Source organism: Gymnoscopelus braueri (assembly GCF_963280865.1).
Source record: "Gymnoscopelus braueri genome assembly, chromosome: 18".
Classification (NCBI taxonomy): Eukaryota; Metazoa; Chordata; class Actinopteri; order Myctophiformes; family Myctophidae; genus Gymnoscopelus; species Gymnoscopelus braueri.
In genome coordinates this window covers 49,996,180-50,022,676 of record NC_137618.1, presented here as the reverse complement: position 1 = coordinate 50,022,676, position 26,497 = coordinate 49,996,180, and the positions used below count along the sequence as shown (strand labels likewise).

General features: G+C 40.3%; 1 protein-coding gene across 1 annotated transcript in view; it reads left to right on the top strand.

Moving 5' to 3' along the window:
* lss (lanosterol synthase (2,3-oxidosqualene-lanosterol cyclase)) overlaps positions 1–26,497 on the top strand; it is a 74,339-nt gene that overhangs the window by 12,169 nt on the left and 35,673 nt on the right. The window contains exons 5-12 of the mRNA XM_080412960.1: positions 4,918–5,039; positions 6,194–6,290; positions 9,433–9,568; positions 11,213–11,321; positions 11,839–11,957; positions 12,286–12,383; positions 13,333–13,360; positions 13,628–13,684. Coding sequence (XP_080269086.1) covers positions 4,918–5,039; positions 6,194–6,290; positions 9,433–9,568; positions 11,213–11,321; positions 11,839–11,957; positions 12,286–12,383; positions 13,333–13,360; positions 13,628–13,684 — 766 coding nt within the window. The remainder of the gene's footprint in view (positions 1–4,917; positions 5,040–6,193; positions 6,291–9,432; positions 9,569–11,212; positions 11,322–11,838; positions 11,958–12,285; positions 12,384–13,332; positions 13,361–13,627; positions 13,685–26,497) is intronic.

The following is a 26,497-nucleotide window of genomic DNA, read 5'->3' as shown; positions in this document are numbered from 1 at the left end:
ACTGGCGTGGCGATTTCCAGGCCGAGAAGGAATATGAAGTTGATCGCATGTCTGTACATCTGAGCATCACCTCGGCCCAGGTCAGGTGGATCGATGTCAATGATGTCATCAAGGAGCTTCAAAACAGCATTCAGAATTCTCTGAAGGGCCTTCAGTGCTGCCTCCCTGCATGCCCATCGGGTATCCGACAGCTGCTGGAGCTCCAGAACACGCTGTCCAGGATACAGAGACTGCTGGCATTTCACCAAGGCAGCATGGCGCTTTGGGGAGCCATTGCAAAAAACATATAGTTTCTCCACAATGTTGAAGAATGTGATAAAATGCTTGTTGGACTTTGAAGCTTCGACCAGGACCAGATTTTGCTTTGCAGTGCACATAGAAGGCTTTCTCATTGTGTGCGCGTATTCTGGCTTGAAGACCTTTATACATGCCACTCATGTTGGCTGCTCCATCGTAGCCTTGGCCATACAGATTTTTCAGCTCTAGGCCATTCTTCTGGAGAAGTGAGAGCACAGTTTTCTCCAGCTCCTGACCTGTGGTTGTATCAACAGTGCACACCTCAATGAATCTCTCTTTGATTTCCATCTGATGGAAATATCGCACCACAAAGGACACTTGTTCTTTGCGGGAAACATCTGAGGTTTCATCAAGGAGTATGGAGTAGATTTCAGCTTCTTTCAATTCAGCTCGTATCTCCCTCCTGAAGTAAGTAGCCAGCGCTGCTATAATGTCATTTTGGCTCCTATTAGAGAGCGCTGACACCTGGGGCCTTGTCTTGGTTACTTTCACCTGGGCAACTTTCTCTGTATGCATATTCAGCACAGTGTCATATTTGGCAAATAAATTCACTAATTGAAGAAAGTTACCTCGGTTGGTACTGGACTCTCTCTCATCACTGCCTCTGAATGCTTGTCCCTGTCGTGCAATATATAATGTGATATCGATCAACCTGGTCAGGATCTCTCTATTAGTCTGCCTCTCTCGCTCTCTAGCCTCCACCCCCTTCACATCTGAGACATCAAATGCAGACTGGAGTGCATTTTTTTGATAGTTGGTCCAACTAACCATGCTTGTCATGTGCATCTCTGTGCATGAATGTTGCTTGATTTTTTTCAAGAGCAGTGTTCCACTTCCTTACGCCATCATGGTCCATGCTATTCTACTTTTGTACTTTTCCTCAGAGTGGAAAAGCCGACAACTAAAACAGTGCATTGAATTAGCAGTAGGTGAGTACTCCAGCCACGCATTCCCAGAGAACCATTGTTTTTGGAATGACCGCCCTTCTGTATTTTTGGGGTATGCCATATCTGCTTGACATGGGCCTACACTGCAGCACATGGAAATGTAGCTGTCATTGCACTTGATGTTAAAGGCTTCTACATGGGAAGGATCTGTTGGATATTGCATTATCGCTATCTTTGCAATTGTTTTATCTTTTTCACGAACAGTTGGTTCTTCGCTCTCTTCATCTATGGAGGATTCTCCTTCCATCTCTCCCTCATTTTGGTCATCATCAGAGAGCACTGTTTCTGAACATGGTGCTGCTCTGGACTCTGACATTTCTGCTTCATCTGTGTCTGACTCAGTGATATTTTCTATGGATTTGTCTCCCTCATCTTCCATGCTCATAGATGGACTATTGCATCTAGAATAGAATACAAACAATATAGAATATGATGTTTATTTCAATTATTTGGGTAAGGCGATGCAATGCATGACAACATTAAGACTCACCAGACTTTAACTGTCATGGCCAAAATCCAACACCCTACCACATAGCTTCTTTTTTTTTGTCATTTGGCAAGTAGCTTCATGATCATGTCTGATTCAGTATCACCAAAGCACTTAGCGTGGTTAAAATAAACTGTGGGCCTCTCAATAAAATAATAATAATAATTATTATTATTACCCTTATTATAATCAAACAGTTCAAATCTAAGCATGAAAGGACTCTAGACAGTTTGTCCCTTAACATGACTCTGGTATTGACTCTGACCTTTCTTCTTCATCTTCATCATTGATGGGTAAAGGTTCATCAGGCACATCTGCCTCCTCATCTTCCTTGCTGGTAGGCTCAGGCGGCTTTACCCAGGAGAGCAGAGAGCTGCTTCCCCGGGCTGCCTGCTGTAGCTCTCTTTGTTTCTCTTTTCTTAGCCTGTCTTTTCTAGGCATTATTCTGCAGGTGGTAAATGCAAATTAGCTACATCAATGTACTGCTCTGCTGTGCATGATAATTAAGGGTTAATCGCCAGTGGTGGAAAGTAACTAAGTGCATGTACTCAAGTATTGTACTTAAGTACAATTTTGAGGCATTTTTACTTTACTTGAGTATTTCCCATTTTCAATACACTTACTTCTACTGTCTCCACTACATCTCACTCAGATGCAAATATTCTACTTTTACTCCACTACAATTATTTGAAAACTTTAGTTACTAGTTACTTTGTAGATTTAGTAGATTATTATTACAAAACATACATTTCATCGCTTCAGCCCTATATACATTTCAGCCATTTGAAAATAGCAAGCTCATAATGACGCATTGTGAGCTTGTAGATCTGCTATTTTCAAAAGAGTTTTATACATTTCAAAACTTGTGAAATGGGATATTCTGCATAAATGAGCACTTTTACTTAAGTTACTTTGGTACTTTAAGTACATTTTGATACCAATACTTTTGTAGTTTTACTCAAGTAAATTATTTTTTGAGTATTTCTACATTGCAGTATTGATACTTTTACTTTTACTAGAAATGTGAGTACTTTTTCCACCACTGGAAAACGCTAATTAAGGCACAGCTGCGCTGAATGAGACTTTCTGCACAAGAGACTAAATGGATGCAAGAAATTGAAGAAAAGAAGAGTGAAGTTATAGTTTGGCATCTGATTTAGGGGATTAAACAATACACTCGTTGTATTTGTTACCTGGTGGCTGTCAATCAGTGCAAAATTGAATGAAAGAGAAGTGAAAACCCGCGCAGGGGACGATTCTCACTCTGACTGTCTGTCTGACTCTGCCTGAGTGACTGACTGTCTGCTCTGCTCTGCTCTGCGCGACGTGCGCGTTCACGTTGAGAGCAGGGAAGGGAGGGGCTGCGCCGCCGCTGCAGCCAGGGCACGTGTGGGGATGTTTGACAACATTAAAACGCGCATTTGGGGCATATTAGAAGCTTTTAATCCAGAATTGATCGATGTTACCATGGGCCACATACTGCACACTGTTAAAAAAAAAGGAACACTGTAAAAAACGAACTTTCAAAAGGGCACATTGCTGTCCAGAGGGCAAACGGGCAGGTGCTCAAGCACTACCTAGTGTCTATGTGTGCACGTCTCTGCCTGCCCATGTATGACGAAAGGGGACGTCACAAACTATTTTTTTGGCTGGGGCCGGAGGACAAATGACCCCTGCCCATGTATGGACGAAACAGATACAAAGCCTCATGTAAGCCCGACCCCTTGGGTCTGATAATAATATTATATTATATTTAACTGCAGTGCATCTATGTAGGTGGTGCACCTCCTACTGGCTCCACTGTGACACTGCAGTGCATCTACGTAGGTGGTGCACCTCCTACTGGCTCCACTGTGACACTGCAGTGCTTCTTCGTAGGTGGTGCACCTCCTACTGGCTCCACTGTGATACTGCAGTGCATCTACGTAGGTGGCTACGTAGATGCAAAAAAAATGTGGCTTCTTGCCTTTCCTGGCTGTGTCCTGGGTTGGCTCCCATAGTGTCAGTTTGCTTGCCACTAGTTCCGGGTGCCTGACACAGTGCCCTAGCCTCATTCTTCTCTCTCTGACCTTGTCTGTGACCCGTGGTAGGTCCCCATAGAGGACTACGTTTCTGATGTGGTTCGTCCATGTGACACCTAGTGCCATTCGTAGAATTCTTATGTAGACTCCTTCCAGGGTCCTTTCCTGTTGTGCTGTGAGGGTCCATGTCTCAGCTCCATACAGCAGTACTGACTCCACTGTGAGGGTTCATGTGTCAGCTCCATACAGCAGTACTGACTCCACTGTGAGGGTCCATGTCTCAGCTCCATAAAGCAGTACTGACTCCACTGTGAGGGTCCATGTCTCAGCTCCATACAGCAGTACTGACTCCACTGTGAGGGTCCATGTCTCGGCCCCATACAGCAGTACTGACTCCACTGTGAGGGTCCATGTCTCGGCCCCATACAGCAGTACTGACTCCACTGTGAGGGTCCATGTCTAAGCTCCATACAGCAGTACTGACTCCACTGTGAGGGTCCATGTCTCAGCTCCATACAGCAGTACTGACTCCACTGTGAGGGTCCATGTCTCAGTTCCATACAGCAGTACTGACTCCACTGTGAGGGTCCATGTCTCAGCCCCATACAGCAGTACTGACTCCACTGTGAGGGTCCATGTCTAAGCTCCATACAGCAGTACTGACTCCACTGTGAGGGTCCATGTCTCAGTTCCATACAGCAGTACTGACTCCACTGTGAGGGTCCATGTCTCAGCTCCATACAGCAGTACTGACTCCACTGTGAGGGTCCATGGCTCAGCTCCATACAGCAGTACTGACTCCACTGTGAGGGTCCATGTCACGGCCTCATACAGCAGTACTGACTCCACTGTAGCTACGAACAGCCGTCTCTTGAGGTCTTCTCCTCACGCCTGATTTCCACACTCTCCTCCTCATCCCATGCCAGGCGAGTTCAGGTCCTGTTCCGTTGAAGCGGTTCAGACCCCGAGATATTTGAAGTCCTCGACTGCCTCGAGCACCGTCCCGTCCGCAGTGGCAACGGTTCTGTCCTCTGTGTTAACAGTTTTCTTATAGAAGATAAATCGGTTATCATCCAGACATATAGAAGATAAATCAATGTTTTCTTCCAGACATATAGAAGATAAATCAATGTTTTCTTCCAGACATATCAATGTTTTCTTCCAGACATATAGAAGATAAGTCGACGGTGTTCGGAACGGCGTTGAGCTACACGTCGCTGAGGATTCTGGGAGTGGATCCAGACGACCCGGATCTAGTTCGAGCCAGAAACAACCTCCACAGCAAAGGTCAGAGGTCACATGCCACGTCTCCAATGATTGATTGATTTATTGACTCAAACTAATTATTTATTGATTTATTGACTCAAACAAATGATTGATTAATTAACATTACTAACATTACAGATCAATAGAGTTGTGATCAGACCGTCACACTGTCAATCAGCAGCCTTTTTAGGGAGGACTTAAAGCTAACCCTCACCTTGATGTCTGAACCCTAACCCTAACCCTCACCTTGATGTCTGAACCTGAACCCTAACCCTTACCTTGATGTCTGAACCTGAACCCTAACCCTCACCTTGATGTCTGAACCTGAACCATAACCCTCACCTTGATGTCTGAACCCTAACCCTAACCCTTACCTTGATGTCTGAACCTGAACCCTAACCCTTACCTTGATATCTGAACCTGAACCCTAACCCTTACCTTGATGTCTGAACCCTAACCCTCACCTTGATGTCTGAACCTGAACCCTAACCCTTATTTGATGTCTGAACCTGAACCCTAACCCTTACCTTGATGTTTGAACCCTAACCCTCACCTTGATGTCTGAACCTTAACCCTAACCCTTACCTTGATGTCTGAACCCTAACCCTAACCCTCACCTTGATGTCTGAACCTGAACCCTAACCCTTACCTTGATGTTTGAACCCTAACCCTAACCCTCACCTTGATGTCTGAGCCTGAACCCTCACCTTGATGTCTATATATATATATTTATGTATATATATATATATATATATATATATATATATATATATATATATATATATATATATATATATATATATATATATATATAAGTAATATATAAGTAATTGAAAAAACACGGCCCCTCGCGTATTAGGAGGGCAGTATGAGTCACCAGAACCAAGGACGGTGTTTTTGATGAATCTATCATGATTAAAATGGAGTTTGAAGTTACAATGGGTTTGTATAGGAAGGGGGCGTGTCTGATAAAATGAATATCAAATATCTAAATACTGAATCAAGCAACTTAAAAACTGTGAGTGAAACACAGAAGCCTGAGTAGACGTTAAAATGACATGAAAATTATGTTTGAAAGTTAAATATCCCTTTAACACATGAACCAAAGTGAATCTTATCTCATGTTGTCCTCTAGGTGGTGCTATTAACACATCATATCTCATGCTGTCCTGTAGGTGGCGCTGTAGGGATTCCATCCTGGGGTAAATTCTGGTTGGCCATCTTAAATGTTTACAGCTGGGAGGGAATGAACACTCTACTTCCTGAGATGTGGTGAGTTTTTCCAAAGATTGTTAATTTAGGAAGATACACGATCTCCATTGGAACCACTAGAGGCGAAATAGTACACAAATCCTACAAATGGTCTCCTATGTAGGCGTGGTTTGCTTCTCCCCCGACCATCCCACCCAGGGGCGGATTAACCCTTAGTGGTGCCCGGTGCTTGGACCCGGTTTCGTGCCCCCCGAGACCGTTTTGTCAGGGTTGTCAAGGTTGGTGCCCTGTGCTTCAGCACCTCAAGCCCGTTGGATAAGCCACCACTGCTCTACTTCCTGAGATGTGGCAAGGCTATGATAAAAGAAGGTAGAGTCAGCCTAGGGGCCGGGCCTAGGGGCCGGGCCTAGGGGCCGGGCAGACGCCATTGACGCGCATGGAAGCCAAAACCGGAACCGGAAGTTAGGTGAAATACATTGGCCCAGTCTATGGCAGCCGGCTGGACCAGCTTGTGAACAAACACTATTTCTGAACGATTGTGTCCTTTGTCAAATAATTGGTTCAGGAATATAAAAGAAGACCTATCACAGGTTTGTTTCCAATACATTTTTCAATTTTCAGTTTTTTTAGCACACTGTATAATTTTATTGAGGCATCTAAACAGCGGCATGTATCGTTTCTGGCAGTGTTGCCAGATTTTGTGAGAGAAATAACAACCAGGTCTAGGAAAACAAGCCCAAAAGAAGCCTTTATGAGCACTTTAAACCTTTATACTGTTTCCATTGAAAATATCTACAGCTCACAACGTGTCGTAATGCGACGCATTGTGAGCTTGTAGATCTGCTATTCTCAAATAAATCTTGAAATAAAATGTGAAATATTTGAAGATTTTTTTAAACCCTCTAACAACACAAATCTGGTACGGGGCTCCCTGGCACAAAACATTTTCAGATGGGGTTAGGGACAATCAATCTGGGAACCCAGAACCAAATAAGAATGAAAAACAGCGCCCTCTGCTGTTTGTACTATCTTACATTGGCTCTGGGACAATGGCGACGTAGCACACGTGCGCAAAGGAAACCGGGGTTTAGGTCTGCCTTCAGCTTTCACTTCCGGTGGTGCCACTATTTTTTCATTCCCACTAACAATATTTCTACACGGAACACTAACACCACTTCTCCCAGAGAACATGGATCGTTTTGGTTAAAAGCCCACTTGTTTCTATGATGAAAGAGTAAGTTAAAATGTGAATATCTTTCCGTGGTTTTGTCTGCTCCGCGGACGCTATTGTTAAATTAGTTTGGGTTTGTTTCGAGGGGGAAAGATCGACGGACACGTGAATCCCGCCCACTACATTTGATTGGGTAAAGCGCGGCCTGCTTCCTGATCTGAAGGCACGCCCACTTGTAGCCCAGTGCGTACATGTTATGACGAGCCTTCACGACAGATTCCAACGCAGAGCAGAATATGTTCTTGAGAGATTAGGGACAAATACATATTAATTTGGGGGTCCATGACATAAAAATAATTGAGAATCACTGGTTAAAATATTTTTTTAATTGTGAAGCCCAAGCCCAAATTATCAACTACACTTTAGAAAAAAGCCCCAAAAACCGCAACCACCAATATTTACAAGCAGCTTCACATAAAAAAATAAGCCCAAAGTCGCTTATAATAAACGGACATGGCAACACTGGTTTCTGGCTCTGCAGTATCGCGTACTTTGTGCTCTTCAGATCGCTCAATAAACTTATAGTGGACACATAGAAAAGCAACACAGCAGAAAACAATGTGTGATATGTCATCTTTTATTTTCGAGAAGCAATTACTTTACAAAGGTCTCAGTCATTCAGAAATATATGTTGTTCATGAGCTGGTCCACCGGGCTCTCATTAACTCCAATGCATTCCACCGAACTCAAGGCTGCAGTCTGGCTCCCATGGTAAGATGCATCTAGCCTGGTAAACCCCCCTCCCTCCAGAAATCTCATTTCCATTTGATTTCAGGAATCAGATGGAAATTAGATTTCCGGAGGGAGGGGGGTTTACCAGGCTAAGACGCATCTGCCGGCTGGAATTGCATGATAGTGAAAATGACGTAGATGACCGTACCTTCTTTTTATATACCTTGAGATGTGGTGAGTTCTTCTTCTACTATTTAAATGAATGAACACTCAACTTCCTGAGATGTGGTGAGTTCTTCTTCAGTTAATGGGTTCAGGAATATAAAAGAAGACATGTCAAAGGTTGTTCCGTTATCACTTGTTTTTCGATGTGCACATTGTATAATTCTATTGAGGCATCTAAAGGACGCCATGTATCGTTTCTGGTTGGTTGTCAGGCAATAGAAAAAATAATGGTTTACCATAATCAGTCACTCATATTTGATACAGTGTGTTTCTGGCCAAAATGTAATTAATTTGATAACGTTGGCGTTTTCTCACCGCCAGTTGATGCTTCATATCAATATGAGTCAAACCGCCGGGATCATTTGTTTATGTTTGGAACACAGTTCTTATATGACGCCATATTAAACACGTCTATGGAATTCAGAATGGGGGGGGGGGGGACGATGCGTACATTACGTCAGACTCCAGTGCTCTATGATGAACTTTTATTCCATTCTGATTGAAATAATTCTGATTAAATCTAATCTGATTCAATGTTTATATGGATGTGATCTAATCTGATCCAGTGTTTATATGGATGTGATCTAATCTGATCCAGTGTTTATATGGATGTGATCTAATCTGATCCAGTGTTTATATCCACCTCCCAGTGCGACAATCTGCCAGCTGGAACTGGACAGAAAAAGTGACGTAGATGACCGTACCTTCTTTTATGAATGACCTTGTCGTAGACTGTACCGTACATGACCATCATGACCTTCTTTTTCATTATTACTATTTTTTTCTTATTTTTCTTTATTGAACCAGGGGAGGCTGAGAACAAATAATATTTTTCAGGAACGCCCTGCATCACATATTCTCTCACACACACACACACACACACACACACACACACACACACACACACACACACACACACACACACACACACACACACACACACACACACACACACACACACACACACACACTGACACAGACAGACAGACAGACAGACAGACAGACACAATGACACAATGTGACCACCCTGTGACATCAATCATTTATGACATTGATTGATTGATTCTGTTTCAGGTTGTTTCCCACATGGTTTCCTGCTCACCCGTCTACATTGTGGTGTCACTGCAGACAGGTTTACCTTCCTATGAGCTACTGCTACGCTACCCGTCTCACTGCCAAGGAGGACCACCTGGTGCTCAGCCTCAGACAGGTACCTGTCTAACTTCTTATTCTTTCGGCTAATTCTTCTAAGTCTTCCTCACTCCAGCCTCCTGCATGTCCTCTCTGTCACCTACATATCCTCTCAGTCCCCTATATGTCCTCTGTCATTCAAGCCTCCTGCATGTCCTCTCTGTCACCTACATGTCCTCTGTCACCTACATGTCCTCTCTGTCACCTGCATGTCCTCTCTGTCACCTACATGTCCTCTCTGTCACCTGCATGTCCTCTCTGTCACCTACATGTCCTCTCTGTCACCTACATGTCCTCTTTCACCTACATGTCCTCTCTGTCACCTGCATGTCCTCTCTGTCACCTGCATGTCCTCTCTATCACCTACATATCCTCTCAGTCCCCTACATGTCCTCTGTCATTCTAGCCTCCTGCATGTCCTCTCTGTCACCAACATGTCCTCTCTGTCACCTGCATGTCCTCTGTCACCTGCATGTCCTCTCTGTCACCTACATGTCCTCTCTGTCACCTGCATGTCCTCTCTGTCACCTGCATGTCCTCTCTGTCACCTGCATGTCCTCTCTGTCACCTGCATGTCCTCTCTGTCACGTACATGTCCTCTCTGTCACCGACATGTCCTCTGTCCCCTGCATGTCCTCTCTGTCACCTACATGTCCTTTCTGTCACCTGCATGTCCTCTCTGTCACCTGCATGTCCTCTCTGTCACCTACATGTCCTCTCTGCAACCTACATGTCCTCTCTGTCACCTGCATGTCCTCTCTGTCACCTGCATGTCCTCTCTGTCACCTGCATGTCCTCTCTATCACCTGCATGTCCTCTCTGTCACCGACATGTCCTCTGTCACCTGCATGTCCTCTCTGTCACCTGCATGTCCTCTCTGTCACCTGCATGTCCTCTCTGTCACCTACATGTCCTCTCTGTCACCTGCATGTCCTCTCTGTCACCTACATGTCCTCTCTGTCACCTACATGTCCTCTCTGTCACCTGCATGTCCTCTGTCACCTGCATGTCCTCTCTGTCACCTGCATGTCCTCTCTGTCACCTACATGTCCTCTCTGTCCCCTACATGTCCTCTCTGTCACCTGCATGTCCTCTCTGTCACCTGCATGTCCTCTCTGTCACCTACATGTCCTCTCTGTCACCTGCATGTCCTCTGTCACCTGCATGTCCTCTGTCACCTGCATGTCCTCTCTGTCACCTACATGTCCTCTCTGTCACCTACATGTCCTCTCTGTCACCTGCATGTCCTCTCTGTCACCTACATGTCCTCTCTGTCACCTGCATGTCCTCTGTCACCTGCATGTCCTCTGTCACCTGCATGTCCTCTCTGTCACCTGCATGTCCTCTCTGTCACCAGCATGTCCTCTCTGTCACCTGCATGTCCTCTCTGTCACCACCGTCATTTGATCATTGTCATACCTTAACAATTATCCTTTTATCATTGTCTTACCTTAACAATGATCCTTTTATCATTGTCATACCTTAACAATGATCCTTTTATCATTGTCATACCTTAACAATTATCCTTTTATCATTGTCTTACCTTAACAATTATAATTTTATCATTGTCATACCTTAACAATGAGGTTGTTTTATCATTTCAGGAGCTGTATGTTCAGGACTATGTGTTGTTTATATATCTATATATTGTTTTATCATACAGGAGCTGTATGTTCAGGACTATGGATCCATAAACTGGCCTGATCAGAGGAGCAATGTAGCACTGTGTGACCTGTACACCCCCCATAGCACCCTGCTGACTGTAGCTTATGGTATGACACCCTAATGTCACCTTAATGACACCCTAATGTCACCTTAATGACACCTTAATTGTGTGTGTGTGTGTGTGTGTGTGTGTGTGTGTGTGTGTGTGTGTGTGTGTGTGTGTGTGTGTGTGTGTGTGTGTGTGTGTGTGTGTGTGTGTGTGTGTGTGTGTGTGTGTGTGTGTGTGTGTGTGTGTGTGTGTGTGTGTGTGTGTGTGTGTGTGTGTGTGTGTGTGTGTGTGTGTGTGTGTGTGTGTGTGCGTGCGCGTGTGTGTGTGTGTATATGAGTCGTACCACAGCATGGTGTGTTGTATTAATAATAATAATAATGTTTGTATTGTAGCGGTGATGAACATATATGAGTCGTACCACAGCATGGTGTGTTGTATTAATAATAATATTAATAATAATAATGTTTGTATTGTAGCGGTGATGAACATATATGAGTCGTACCACAGCATGGTGTGTTGTAATAATAATAATAATAATAATAATAATAATAATAATAATAATGTTTGTATTGTAGCGGTGATGAACATATATGAGTCGTACCACAGCACGGGGCTCAGACACAGAGCGGTTCAGGAGCTCTACGACCACATCCAAGCTGACGACCGCTTCACCAAGTGTATCAGCATCGGACCGGTACTTATTATTATTATCATCATTGTCATTATCATTATCGTCATCATTATCATCATTATCATCATTATTATCATTATCATCGGGTCTTCCTCAGTCACTCCAGCCTGTATATCGTCTCTCACCACATCCATAAACCTCCTCTTAAGAGGAGAAGAGGAAGGCCCACCGATCGGACTGACTGTTAACAACTCATTCACTGCCAGAGTAAATACATAAATAAATCGCCCACTGCCAGCAAAAAAAATGTCAATGTTCATGACGAGCCAATGAGTGTCTTTCCTCAGATCTCCAAGACCATCAACATATTAATGAGTGTGTCTCTCCTCAGATCTCCAAGACCATCAACATGCTGGTGCGTTGGTACGTGGAAGGACCGTCCTCCCCCATCTTTCAGGAACATGTGTCCAGAATCCCAGACTACCTGTGGTCAGTACAAATACATCAATAATTACACCAGCAAATCACCAATAAATACATCAATAGTACATCAAACCACCAGACTACCTCTAGTCTGTACCATAAAACAATGATAAATACTTAAAGCTAATGGGCTAATTAGACTATGAAGAAGTGAACATCAAATCAAAATCAAATAGACGAGTTGAAATCACGAATTAAAGACAAATCACATTAAGCTAACCGCTAGCTGTATTTGTTCTGCTAGTTATATTTGTTCTAACTGCTAGTTATATTTGTTATAACTGCTATTTGTTATAACTGCTAGTTATATTTGTTATAACTGCTAGTTATATTTGTTCCAATCTGGGAACCCATCGCCAAATAAAAAGGAAAAACAGCGCCCTCTGCTGTTTTTTACTCTTTCACTTGGCTCTGGGGGGGGCTATACGGTGGACCCGTGCGCAAGGAAACCGGGGTTTTTGGTCTGCCTTCAGCGCTCCACTTCCGGTGGTGCGACTATGTTTTCATTCCCACTAACAATATTTCTCCACGGAACACTAACACCAATTCTCCCAAAGAACATGGATCGTTTTGGTTATAAGCCCACTTGTTTCTATGATGAAAGAGCAATTTAAGATGTTACTAACTTTCCGTGGTCTTGTCGGCTTCGAGGACGCTATTGTTAAATGAGTTTCGGCCTGTTTCTAGTGGGGAAGGAACGGCACACACGTAAATCCCGCCCACTACATTTGATTGGGTAAAGCGCGGCCTGCTTCCTGATCTGATAGCACGCCCACTTGAAACCAATGCGCACGGGTTGTCAACACGGCTACCGACAGATTCAAACGCAGAGCAGAATCTGTTCTTGAGAGATTGTATTTGTTCTAACTGCTAGTTATATTTGTTCTAACTGCTAGTTATATTTCTTATAACTGCTAGTTATATTTCTTATAACTGCTAGTTATATTTGTTCTAGGTTGGGATTGGATGGCATGAAAATGCAGGTGAGTTGGATTTTCTTTTGCATATAATGTTTGTATGTTTCTGTACAGCAGAGAAGCACTGTTCATAATAGATGTCTAAGGTGGAGCTCCACCTAGCGTCAGCTCCAGGTAATTACCACGTCTTAGTGAGTTGTGCTACTCAGACACTGATATGGTTCTACTGGGAATCTAACCCAACCGGTCGGTCAGACAGACAGACATAAATACAGGCAGACAGACAGACAGACAGACAGACAGATACTAATTTGATCTTTCAATTCTTCTCAGGGAACCAATGGCTCTCAGCTCTGGGACACTTGTTTTGCTGTCCAGGCTTTCCTTGAGGTGATGAAAACTTATTATACTTTTACACTGATAACTGTTATATGAAAACTAACCTATACAACTATACTGTTATACTGCTAACTATACAATGTCATTTTATTTAGCCATTTATCAGACGCTCTTATCCAGAGTGACTTACAATAAACAAGGTAAATACATACATAGAATGCAGAGAGACAGTGTAGAGTCTCAGTAAACTATAGGATCATAGAATACAGAGACAGTGTAGTGTTTCAGTAAACTATAGGATCATAGAATACAGAGACAGTGTAGTGTCTCAGTAAACGATAGGATCATAGAATACATAGAGACAGTGTAGTGTCTCAGTAAACAATAGGATCATAGAATACAGAGACAGTGTAGTGTCTCAGTAAACTATAGGATCATAGAATACAGAGAGACAGTGTAGTGTCTCAGTAAACTATAGGATCATAGAATACAGAGATACAGTGTAGTGTCTCAGTAAACTATAGGATCATAGACTACAGAGACAGTGTAGTGTATCAGTAAACTATTGGGTCATAGAATACAGAGAGACAGTGTAGTGTCTCAGTAAACTATAGGATCATAGAATGTAGAGAGACAGTGTAGTGTCTCAGTAAACTATAGGATCATAGAATACAGAGAGATAGTGCAGTGTCTCAGTAAACTATAGGATCATAGAATACAGAGAGACAGTGTAGTGTCTCAGTAAACTATAGGACCATAGAATACAGAGAGACAGTGTAGAGTCTCAGTAAACTATAGGATCATAGAATACAGAGAGACAGTGTAGTGTCTAAGTAAACTATAGGACCATAGAATACAGAGAGACAGTGTAGTGTCTCAGTAAACTATAGGATCATAGAATACAGAGAGACAGTGTAGTGTCTCAGTAAACTATAGGATCATAGAATACAGAGAAACAGTGCAGTGTCTCAGTAAACTATAGGATCGTAGAATACAGAGAGACAGTGTAGTGTCTCAGTAAACTATAGGATCATATAATACAGAGACAGTGTAGTGTCTCAGTAAACTATAGGATCATAGAATACAGAGAGACAGTGTAGTGTCTCAGTAAACTATAGGATCATAGAATACAGAGACAGTGTAGTATCTCAGTAAACTATAGGATCATAGAATACAGAGAGACAGTGTAGTGTCTCAGTAAACTATTGGATCATAGAATACAGAGAGACAGTGTAGTGTCTCAGTAAACTATAGGATCATAGAATGTAGAGAGACAGTGCAGTGTCTCAGTAAACTATAGGATCATAGAATACAGAGAGACAGTGTAGTGTCTCAGTAAACTATAGGACCATAGAATACAGAGAGACAGTGTAGTGTCTCAGTAAACTATAGGATCATAGAATACAGCTAGACAGTGTAGTGTCTAAGTAAACTATAGGATCATAGAATACAGAGAGACAGTGCAGTGTCTCAGTAAACTATAGGATCATATAATACAGAGACAGTGTAGTGTCTCAGTAAACTATATGATCATATAATACAGAGAGACTGTGTAGTGTCTCAGTAAACTATAGGATCATAGAATACAGAGAGACAGTGTGTCTCAGTAAACTATAGGATCATAGAATACAGAGACAGTGTAGTGTCTCAGTAAACTATAGGATCATAGAATACAGAGACAGTGTAGTGTCTCAGTAAACTATAGGATCATAGAATACAGAGACAGTGTAGTGTCTCAGTAAACTATAGGATCATATAATACAGAGACAGTGTAGTGTCTCAGTAAACTATAGGATCATAGAATACAGAGACAGTGTAGTGTCTCAGTAAACTATAGGATCATAGAATACAGAGAGACAGTGTAGTGTCTCAGTAAACTATAGGATCTTAGAATACAGAGACAGTGTAGTGTCTCAGTAAACAATAGGATCATAGAATACAGAGAGACAGTGTAGTGTCTCAGTAAACTATAGGATCATAGAATACAGAGAGACAGTGTAGTGTCTCAGTAAACTATAGGATCTTAGAATACAGAGAGACAGTGTAGTGTCTCAGTAAACTATAGGATCATAGAATACAGAGAGACAGTGTAGTGTCTCAGTAAACTATAGGATCTTAGAATACAGCTAGACAGTGTAGTGTCTCAGTAAACTATAGGATCATAGAATACAGAGAGACAGTGCAGTGTCTCAGTAAACTATAGGATCATATAATACAGAGACAGTGTAGTGTCTCAGTAAACTATATGATCATATAATACAGAGAGACAGTGTAGTGTCTCAGTAAACTATAGGATCATAGAATACAGAGAGACAGTGTAGTGTCTCAGTAAACTATAGGATCATAGAATACAGAGACAGTGTAGTGTCTCAGTAAACTATAGGATCATAGAATACAGAGACAGTGTAGTGTCTCAGTAAACTATAGGATCATAGAATACAGAGAGACAGTGTAGTGTCTCAGTAAACTATAGGATCATAGAATACAGAGACAGTGTAGTGTCTCAGTAAACAATAGGATCATAGAATACAGAGAGACAGTGTAGTGTCTCAGTAAACTATAGGATCATAGAATACAGAGAGACAGTGTAGTGTCTCAGTAAACTATAGGATCTTAGAATACAGAGAGACAGTGTAGTGTCTCAGTAAACTATAGGATCATAGAATACAGAGAGACAGTGTAGTGTCTCAGTAAACTATAGGATCTTAGAATACAGAGAGACAGTGTAGTGTCTCAGTAAACTATAGGATCATAGAATACAGCTAGACAGTGTAGTGTCTCAGTAAACTATAGGATCATAGAATACAGAGAGACAGTGCAGTGTCTCAGTAAACTATAGGATCATAGAATACATAGAGACAGTGTAGTGTCTCAGTAAACAATAGGATCATAGAATACAGAGACAGTGTAGTGTCTCAGTAAAATATAGGATCATAGAATACAGAGAGACAGTGTAGTGTCTCAGTAAACTATAGGATCATAGAATACAGAGATACAGTGTAGTGTCTCAGTAAACTATAGGATCATAGACTACAGAGACAGTGTAGTGTATCAGTAAACTATTGGGTCATAGAATACAGAGAGACAGTGTAGTGTCTCAGTAAACTATAGGACCATAGAATACAGAGAGACAGTGTAGAGTCTCAGTAAACTATAGGATCATAGAATACAGAGAGACAGTGTAGTGTCTCAGTAAACTATAGGACCATAGAATACAGAGAGACAGTGTAGTGTCTCAGTAAACTATAGGATCATAGAATACAGAGAGACAGTGTAGTGTCTCAGTAAACTATAGGATCATAGAATACAGAGATACAGTGTAGTGTCTCAGTAAACTATAGGATCATAGACTACAGAGACAGTGTAGTGTATCAGTAAACTATTGGGTCATAGAATACAGAGAGACAGTGTAGTGTCTCAGTAAACTATAGGATCATAGAATGTAGAGAGACAGTGTAGTGTCTCAGTAAACTATAGGATCATAGAATACAGAGAGATAGTGCAGTGTCTCAGTAAACTATAGGATCATAGAATACAGAGAGACAGTGTAGTGTCTCAGTAAACTATAGGACCATAGAATACAGAGAGACAGTGTAGAGTCTCAGTAAACTATAGGATCATAGAATACAGAGAGACAGTGTAGTGTCTAAGTAAACTATAGGACCATAGAATACAGAGAGACAGTGTAGTGTCTCAGTAAACTATAGGATCATAGAATACAGAGAGACAGTGTAGTGTCTCAGTAAACTATAGGATCATAGAATACAGAGAAACAGTGCAGTGTCTCAGTAAACTATAGGATCGTAGAATACAGAGAGACAGTGTAGTGTCTCAGTAAACTATAGGATCATATAATACAGAGACAGTGTAGTGTCTCAGTAAACTATAGGATCATAGAATACAGAGAGACAGTGTAGTGTCTCAGTAAACTATAGGATCATAGAATACAGAGACAGTGTAGTATCTCAGTAAACTATAGGATCATAGAATACAGAGAGACAGTGTAGTGTCTCAGTAAACTATTGGATCATAGAATACAGAGAGACAGTGTAGTGTCTCAGTAAACTATAGGATCATAGAATGTAGAGAGACAGTGCAGTGTCTCAGTAAACTATAGGATCATAGAATACAGAGAGACAGTGTAGTGTCTCAGTAAACTATAGGACCATAGAATACAGAGACAGTGTAGTGTCTCAGTAAACTATAGGATCATAGAATACAGCTAGACAGTGTAGTGTCTCAGTAAACTATAGGATCATAGAATACAGAGAGACAGTGCAGTGTCTCAGTAAACTATAGGATCATATAATACAGAGACAGTGTAGTGTCTCAGTAAACTATATGATCATATAATACAGAGAGACTGTGTAGTGTCTCAGTAAACTATAGGATCATAGAATACAGAGAGACAGTGTAGTGTCTCAGTAAACTATAGGATCATAGAATACAGAGACAGTGTAGTGTCTCAGTAAACTATAGGATCATAGAATACAGAGACAGTGTAGTGTCTCAGTAAACTATAGGATCATAGAATACAGAGACAGTGTAGTGTCTCAGTAAACTATAGGATCATAGAATACAGAGACAGTGTAGTGTCTCAGTAAACTATAGGATCATAGAATACAGAGACAGTGTAGTGTCTCAGTAAACTATAGGATCATAGAATACAGAGAGACAGTGTAGTGTCTCAGTAAACAATAGGATCATAGAATACAGAGAGACAGTGTAGTGTCTCAGTAAACTATAGGATCATAGAATACAGAGAGACAGTGTAGTGTCTCAGTAAACTATAGGATCATAGAATACAGAGAGACAGTGTAGTGTCTCAGTAAACTATAGGATCTTAGAATACAGCTAGACAGTGTAGTGTCTCAGTAAACTATAGGATCATAGAATACAGAGAGACAGTGCAGTGTCTCAGTAAACTATAGGATCATATAATACAGAGACAGTGTAGTGTCTCAGTAAACTATATGATCATATAATACAGAGAGACAGTGTAGTGTCTCAGTAAACTATAGGATCATAGAATACAGAGAGACAGTGTAGTGTCTCAGTAAACTATAGGATCATAGAATACAGAGACAGTGTAGTGTCTCAGTAAACTATAGGATCATAGAATACAGAGACAGTGTAGTGTCTCAGTAAACTATAGGATCATAGAATACAGAGAGACAGTGTAGTGTCTCAGTAAACTATAGGATCATAGAATACAGAGACAGTGTAGTGTCTCAGTAAACAATAGGATCATAGAATACAGAGAGACAGTGTAGTGTCTCAGTAAACTATAGGATCATAGAATACAGAGAGACAGTGTAGTGTCTCAGTAAACTATAGGATCTTAGAATACAGAGAGACAGTGTAGTGTCTCAGTAAACTATAGGATCATAGAATACAGAGAGACAGTGTAGTGTCTCAGTAAACTATAGGATCTTAGAATACAGAGAGACAGTGTAGTGTCTCAGTAAACTATAGGATCATAGAATACAGCTAGACAGTGTAGTGTCTCAGTAAACTATAGGATCATAGAATACATAGAGACAGTGTAGTGTCTCAGTAAACAATAGGATCATAGAATACAGAGACAGTGTAGTGTCTCAGTAAAATATAGGATCATAGAATACAGAGAGACAGTGTAGTGTCTCAGTAAACTATAGGATCATAGAATACAGAGATACAGTGTAGTGTCTCAGTAAACTATAGGATCATAGACTACAGAGACAGTGTAGTGTATCAGTAAACTATTGGGTCATAGAATACAGAGAGACAGTGTAGTGTCTCAGTAAACTATAGGACCATAGAATACAGAGAGACAGTGTAGAGTCTCAGTAAACTATAGGATCATAGAATACAGAGAGACAGTGTAGTGTCTCAGTAAACTATAGGACCATAGAATACAGAGAGACAGTGTAGTGTCTCAGTAAACTATAGGATCATAGAATACAGAGAGACAGTGTAGTGTCTCAGTAAACTATAGGATCAGAGAATACAGAGAGACAGTGTAGTGTCTCAGTAAACTATAGGATCATAGAATACAGAGACAGTGTAGTGTCTCAGTAAACTATAGGATCATAGAATACAGAGACAGTGTAGTGTCTCAGTAAACTATAGGATCATATAATACAGAGACAGTGTAGTGTCTCAGTAAACTATAGGATCATAGAATACAGAGACAGTGTAGTGTCTCAGTAAACTATAGGATCATAGAATACAGAGAGACAGTGTAGTGTCTCAGTAAACTATAGGATCTTAGAATACAGAGACAGTGTAGTGTCTCAGTAAACAATAGGATCATAGAATACAGAGAGACAGTGTAGTGTCTCAGTAAACTATAGGATCATAGAATACAGAGAGACAGTGTAGTGTCTCAGTAAACTATAGGATCTTAGAATACAGAGAGACAGTGTAGTGTCTCAGTAAACTATAGGATCATAGAATACAGAGAGACAGTGTAGTGTCTCAGTAAACTATAGGATCATAGAATACAGAGATACAGTGTAGTGTCTCAGTAAACTATAGGATCATAGACTACAGAGACAGTGTAGTGTATCAGTAAACTATTGGGTCATAGAATACAGAGAGACAGTGTAGTGTCTCAGTAAACTATAGGATCATAGAATGTAGAGAGACAGTGTAGTGTCTCAGTAAACTATAGGATCATAGAATACAGAGAGATAGTGCAGTGTCTCAGTAAACTATAGGATCATAGAATACAGAGAGACAGTGTAGTGTCTCAGTAAACTATAGGACCATAGAATACAGAGAGACAGTGTAGAGTCTCAGTAAACTATAGGATCATAGAATACAGAGAGACAGTGTAGTGTCTAAGTAAACTATAGGACCATAGAATACAGAGAGACAGTGTAGTGTCTCAGTAAACTATAGGATCATAGAATACAGAGAGACAGTGTAGTGTCTCAGTAAACTATAGGATCATAGAATACAGAGAAACAGTGCAGTGTCTCAGTAAACTATAGGATCGTAGAATACAGAGAGACAGTGTAGTGTCTCAGTAAACTATAGGATCATATAATACAGAGACAGTGTAGTGTCTCAGTAAACTATAGGATCATAGAATACAGAGAGACAGTGTAGTGTCTCAGTAAACTATAGGATCATAGAATACAGAGAGACAGTGTAGTGTCTCAGTAAACTATAGGATCTTAGAATACAGAGAGACAGTGTAGTGTCTCAGTAAACTATAGGATCATAGAATACAGAGAGACAGTGTAGTGTCTCAGTAAACTATAGGATCATAGAATACAGAGATACAGTGTAGTGTCTCAGTAAACTATAGGATCATAGACTACAGAGACAGTGTAGTGTATCAGTAAACTATTGGGTCATAGAATACAGAGAGACAGTGTAGTGTCTCAGTAAACTATAGGATCATAGAATGTAGAGAGACAGTGTAGTGTCTCAGTAAACTATAGGATCATAGAATACAGAGAGATAGTGCAGTGTCTCAGTAAACTATAGGATCATAGAATACAGAGAGACAGTGTAGTGTCTCAGTAAACTATAGGACCATAGAATACAGAGAGACAGTGTAGAGTCTCAGTAAACTATAGGATCATAGAATACAGAGAGACAGTGTAGTGTCTAAGTAAACTATAGGACCATAGAATACAGAGAGACAGTGTAGTGTCTCAGTAAACTATAGGATCATAGAATACAGAGAGACAGTGTAGTGTCTCAGTAAACTATAGGATCATAGAATACAGAGAAACAGTGCAGTGTCTCAGTAAACTATAGGATCGTAGAATACAGAGAGACAGTGTAGTGTCTCAGTAAACTATAGGATCATATAATACAGAGACAGTGTAGTGTCTCAGTAAACTATAGGATCATAGAATACAGAGAGACAGTGTAGTGTCTCAGTAAACTATAGGATCATAGAATACAGAGACAGTGTAGTATCTCAGTAAACTATAGGATCATAGAATACAGAGAGACAGTGTAGTGTCTCAGTAAACTATTGGATCATAGAATACAGAGAGACAGTGTAGTGTCTCAGTAAACTATAGGATCATAGAATGTAGAGAGACAGTGCAGTGTCTCAGTAAACTATAGGATCATAGAATACAGAGAGACAGTGTAGTGTCTCAGTAAACTATAGGACCATAGAATACAGAGACAGTGTAGTGTCTCAGTAAACTATAGGATCATAGAATACAGCTAGACAGTGTAGTGTCTCAGTAAACTATAGGATCATAGAATACAGAGAGACAGTGCAGTGTCTCAGTAAACTATAGGATCATATAATACAGAGACAGTGTAGTGTCTCAGTAAACTATATGATCATATAATACAGAGAGACTGTGTAGTGTCTCAGTAAACTATAGGATCATAGAATACAGAGAGACAGTGTAGTGTCTCAGTAAACTATAGGATCATAGAATACAGAGACAGTGTAGTGTCTCAGTAAACTATAGGATCATAGAATACAGAGACAGTGTAGTGTCTCAGTAAACTATAGGATCATAGAATACAGAGACAGTGTAGTGTCTCAGTAAACTATAGGATCATAGAATACAGAGACAGTGTAGTGTCTCAGTAAACTATAGGATCATAGAATACAGAGACAGTGTAGTGTCTCAGTAAACTATAGGATCATAGAATACAGAGAGACAGTGTAGTGTCTCAGTAAACAATAGGATCATAGAATACAGAGAGACAGTGTAGTGTCTCAGTAAACTATAGGATCATAGAATACAGAGAGACAGTGTAGTGTCTCAGTAAACTATAGGATCATAGAATACAGAGAGACAGTGTAGTGTCTCAGTAAACTATAGGATCTTAGAATACAGCTAGACAGTGTAGTGTCTCAGTAAACTATAGGATCATAGAATACAGAGAGACAGTGCAGTGTCTCAGTAAACTATAGGATCATATAATACAGAGACAGTGTAGTGTCTCAGTAAACTATATGATCATATAATACAGAGAGACAGTGTAGTGTCTCAGTAAACTATAGGATCATAGAATACAGAGAGACAGTGTAGTGTCTCAGTAAACTATAGGATCATAGAATACAGAGACAGTGTAGTGTCTCAGTAAACTATAGGATCATAGAATACAGAGACAGTGTAGTGTCTCAGTAAACTATAGGATCATAGAATACAGAGAGACAGTGTAGTGTCTCAGTAAACTATAGGATCATAGAATACAGAGACAGTGTAGTGTCTCAGTAAACAATAGGATCATAGAATACAGAGAGACAGTGTAGTGTCTCAGTAAACTATAGGATCATAGAATACAGAGAGACAGTGTAGTGTCTCAGTAAACTATAGGATCTTAGAATACAGAGAGACAGTGTAGTGTCTCAGTAAACTATAGGATCATAGAATACAGAGAGACAGTGTAGTGTCTCAGTAAACTATAGGATCTTAGAATACAGAGAGACAGTGTAGTGTCTCAGTAAACTATAGGATCATAGAATACAGCTAGACAGTGTAGTGTCTCAGTAAACTATAGGATCATAGAATACATAGAGACAGTGTAGTGTCTCAGTAAACAATAGGATCATAGAATACAGAGACAGTGTAGTGTCTCAGTAAAATATAGGATCATAGAATACAGAGAGACAGTGTAGTGTCTCAGTAAACTATAGGATCATAGAATACAGAGATACAGTGTAGTGTCTCAGTAAACTATAGGATCATAGACTACAGAGACAGTGTAGTGTATCAGTAAACTATTGGGTCATAGAATACAGAGAGACAGTGTAGTGTCTCAGTAAACTATAGGACCATAGAATACAGAGAGACAGTGTAGAGTCTCAGTAAACTATAGGATCATAGAATACAGAGAGACAGTGTAGTGTCTCAGTAAACTATAGGACCATAGAATACAGAGAGACAGTGTAGTGTCTCAGTAAACTATAGGATCATAGAATACAGAGAGACAGTGTAGTGTCTCAGTAAACTATAGGATCAGAGAATACAGAGAGACAGTGTAGTGTCTCAGTAAACTATAGGATCATAGAATACAGAGACAGTGTAGTGTCTCAGTAAACTATAGGATCATAGAATACAGAGACAGTGTAGTGTCTCAGTAAACTATAGGATCATATAATACAGAGACAGTGTAGTGTCTCAGTAAACTATAGGATCATAGAATACAGAGACAGTGTAGTGTCTCAGTAAACTATAGGATCATAGAATACAGAGAGACAGTGTAGTGTCTCAGTAAACTATAGGATCTTAGAATACAGAGACAGTGTAGTGTCTCAGTAAACAATAGGATCATAGAATACAGAGAGACAGTGTAGTGTCTCAGTAAACTATAGGATCATAGAATACAGAGAGACAGTGTAGTGTCTCAGTAAACTATAGGATCTTAGAATACAGAGAGACAGTGTAGTGTCTCAGTAAACTATAGGATCATAGAATACAGAGAGACAGTGTAGTGTCTCAGTAAACTATAGGATCTTAGAATACAGCTAGACAGTGTAGTGTCTCAGTAAACTATATGATCATAGAATACAGAGACAGTGCAGTGTCTCAGTAAACTATAGGATCATATAATACAGAGACAGTGTAGTGTCTCAGTAAACTATATGATCATATAATACAGAGAGACAGTGTAGTGTCTCAGTAACCTATAGGATCATAGAATACAGAGAGACAGTGTAGTGTCTCAGTAAACTATAGGATCATAGAATACAGAGACAGTGTAGTGTCTCAGTAAACTATAGGATCATAGAATACAGAGACAGTGTAGTGTCTCAGTAAACTATAGGATCATAGAATACAGAGAGACAGTGTAGTGTCTCAGTAAACTATAGGATCATAGAATACAGAGACAGTGTAGTGTCTCAGTAAACAATAGGATCATAGAATACAGAGAGACAGTGTAGTGTCTCAGTAAACTATAGGATCATAGAATACAGAGAGACAGTGTAGTGTCTCAGTAAACTATAGGATCTTAGAATACAGAGAGACAGTGTAGTGTCTCAGTAAACTATAGGATCATAGAATACAGAGAGACAGTGTAGTGTCTCAGTAAACTATAGGATCTTAGAATACAGAGAGACAGTGTAGTGTCTCAGTAAACTATAGGATCATAGAATACAGCTAGACAGTGTAGTGTCTCAGTAAACTATAGGATCATAGAATACAGAGAGACAGTGCAGTGTCTCAGTAAACTATAGGATCATAGAATACATAGAGACAGTGTAGTGTCTCAGTAAACAATAGGATCATAGAATACAGAGACAGTGTAGTGTCTCAGTAAAATATAGGATCATAGAATACAGAGAGACAGTGTAGTGTCTCAGTAAACTATAGGATCATAGAATACAGAGATACAGTGTAGTGTCTCAGTAAACTATAGGATCATAGACTACAGAGACAGTGTAGTGTATCAGTAAACTATTGGGTCATAGAATACAGAGAGACAGTGTAGTGTCTCAGTAAACTATAGGACCATAGAATACAGAGAGACAGTGTAGAGTCTCAGTAAACTATAGGATCATAGAATACAGAGAGACAGTGTAGTGTCTCAGTAAACTATAGGATCATAGAATACAGAGAGACGGTGTAGTGTCTCAGTAAACTATAGGATCATAGAATACAGAGATACAGTGTAGTGTCTCAGTAAACTATAGGATCATAGACTACAGAGACAGTGTAGTGTATCAGTAAACTATTGGGTCATAGAATACAGAGAGACAGTGTAGTGTCTCAGTAAACTATAGGATCATAGAATGTAGAGAGACAGTGTAGTGTCTCAGTAAACTATAGGATCATAGAATACAGAGAGATAGTGCAGTGTCTCAGTAAACTATAGGATCATAGAATACAGAGAGACAGTGTAGTGTCTCAGTAAACTATAGGACCATAGAATACAGAGAGACAGTGTAGAGTCTCAGTAAACTATAGGATCATAGAATACAGAGAGACAGTGTAGTGTCTAAGTAAACTATAGGACCATAGAATACAGAGAGACAGTGTAGTGTCTCAGTAAACTATAGGATCATAGAATACAGAGAGACAGTGTAGTGTCTCAGTAAACTATAGGATCATAGAATACAGAGAAACAGTGCAGTGTCTCAGTAAACTATAGGATCGTAGAATACAGAGAGACAGTGTAGTGTCTCAGTAAACTATAGGATCATATAATACAGAGACAGTGTAGTGTCTCAGTAAACTATAGGATCATAGAATACAGAGAGACAGTGTAGTGTCTCAGTAAACTATAGGATCATAGAATACAGAGACAGTGTAGTATCTCAGTAAACTATAGGATCATAGAATACAGAGAGACAGTGTAGTGTCTCAGTAAACTATTGGATCATAGAATACAGAGAGACAGTGTAGTGTCTCAGTAAACTATAGGATCATAGAATGTAGAGAGACAGTGCAGTGTCTCAGTAAACTATAGGATCATAGAATACAGAGAGACAGTGTAGTGTCTCAGTAAACTATAGGACCATAGAATACAGAGAGACAGTGTAGTGTCTCAGTAAACTATAGGATCATAGAATACAGCTAGACAGTGTAGTGTCTCAGTAAACTATAGGATCATAGAATACAGAGAGACAGTGCAGTGTCTCAGTAAACTATAGGATCATATAATACAGAGACAGTGTAGTGTCTCAGTAAACTATATGATCATATAATACAGAGAGACTGTGTAGTGTCTCAGTAAACTATAGGATCATAGAATACAGAGAGACAGTGTAGTGTCTCAGTAAACTATAGGATCATAGAATACAGAGACAGTGTAGTGTCTCAGTAAACTATAGGATCATAGAATACAGAGACAGTGTAGTGTCTCAGTAAACTATAGGATCATAGAATACAGAGACAGTGTAGTGTCTCAGTAAACTATAGGATCATAGAATACAGAGACAGTGTA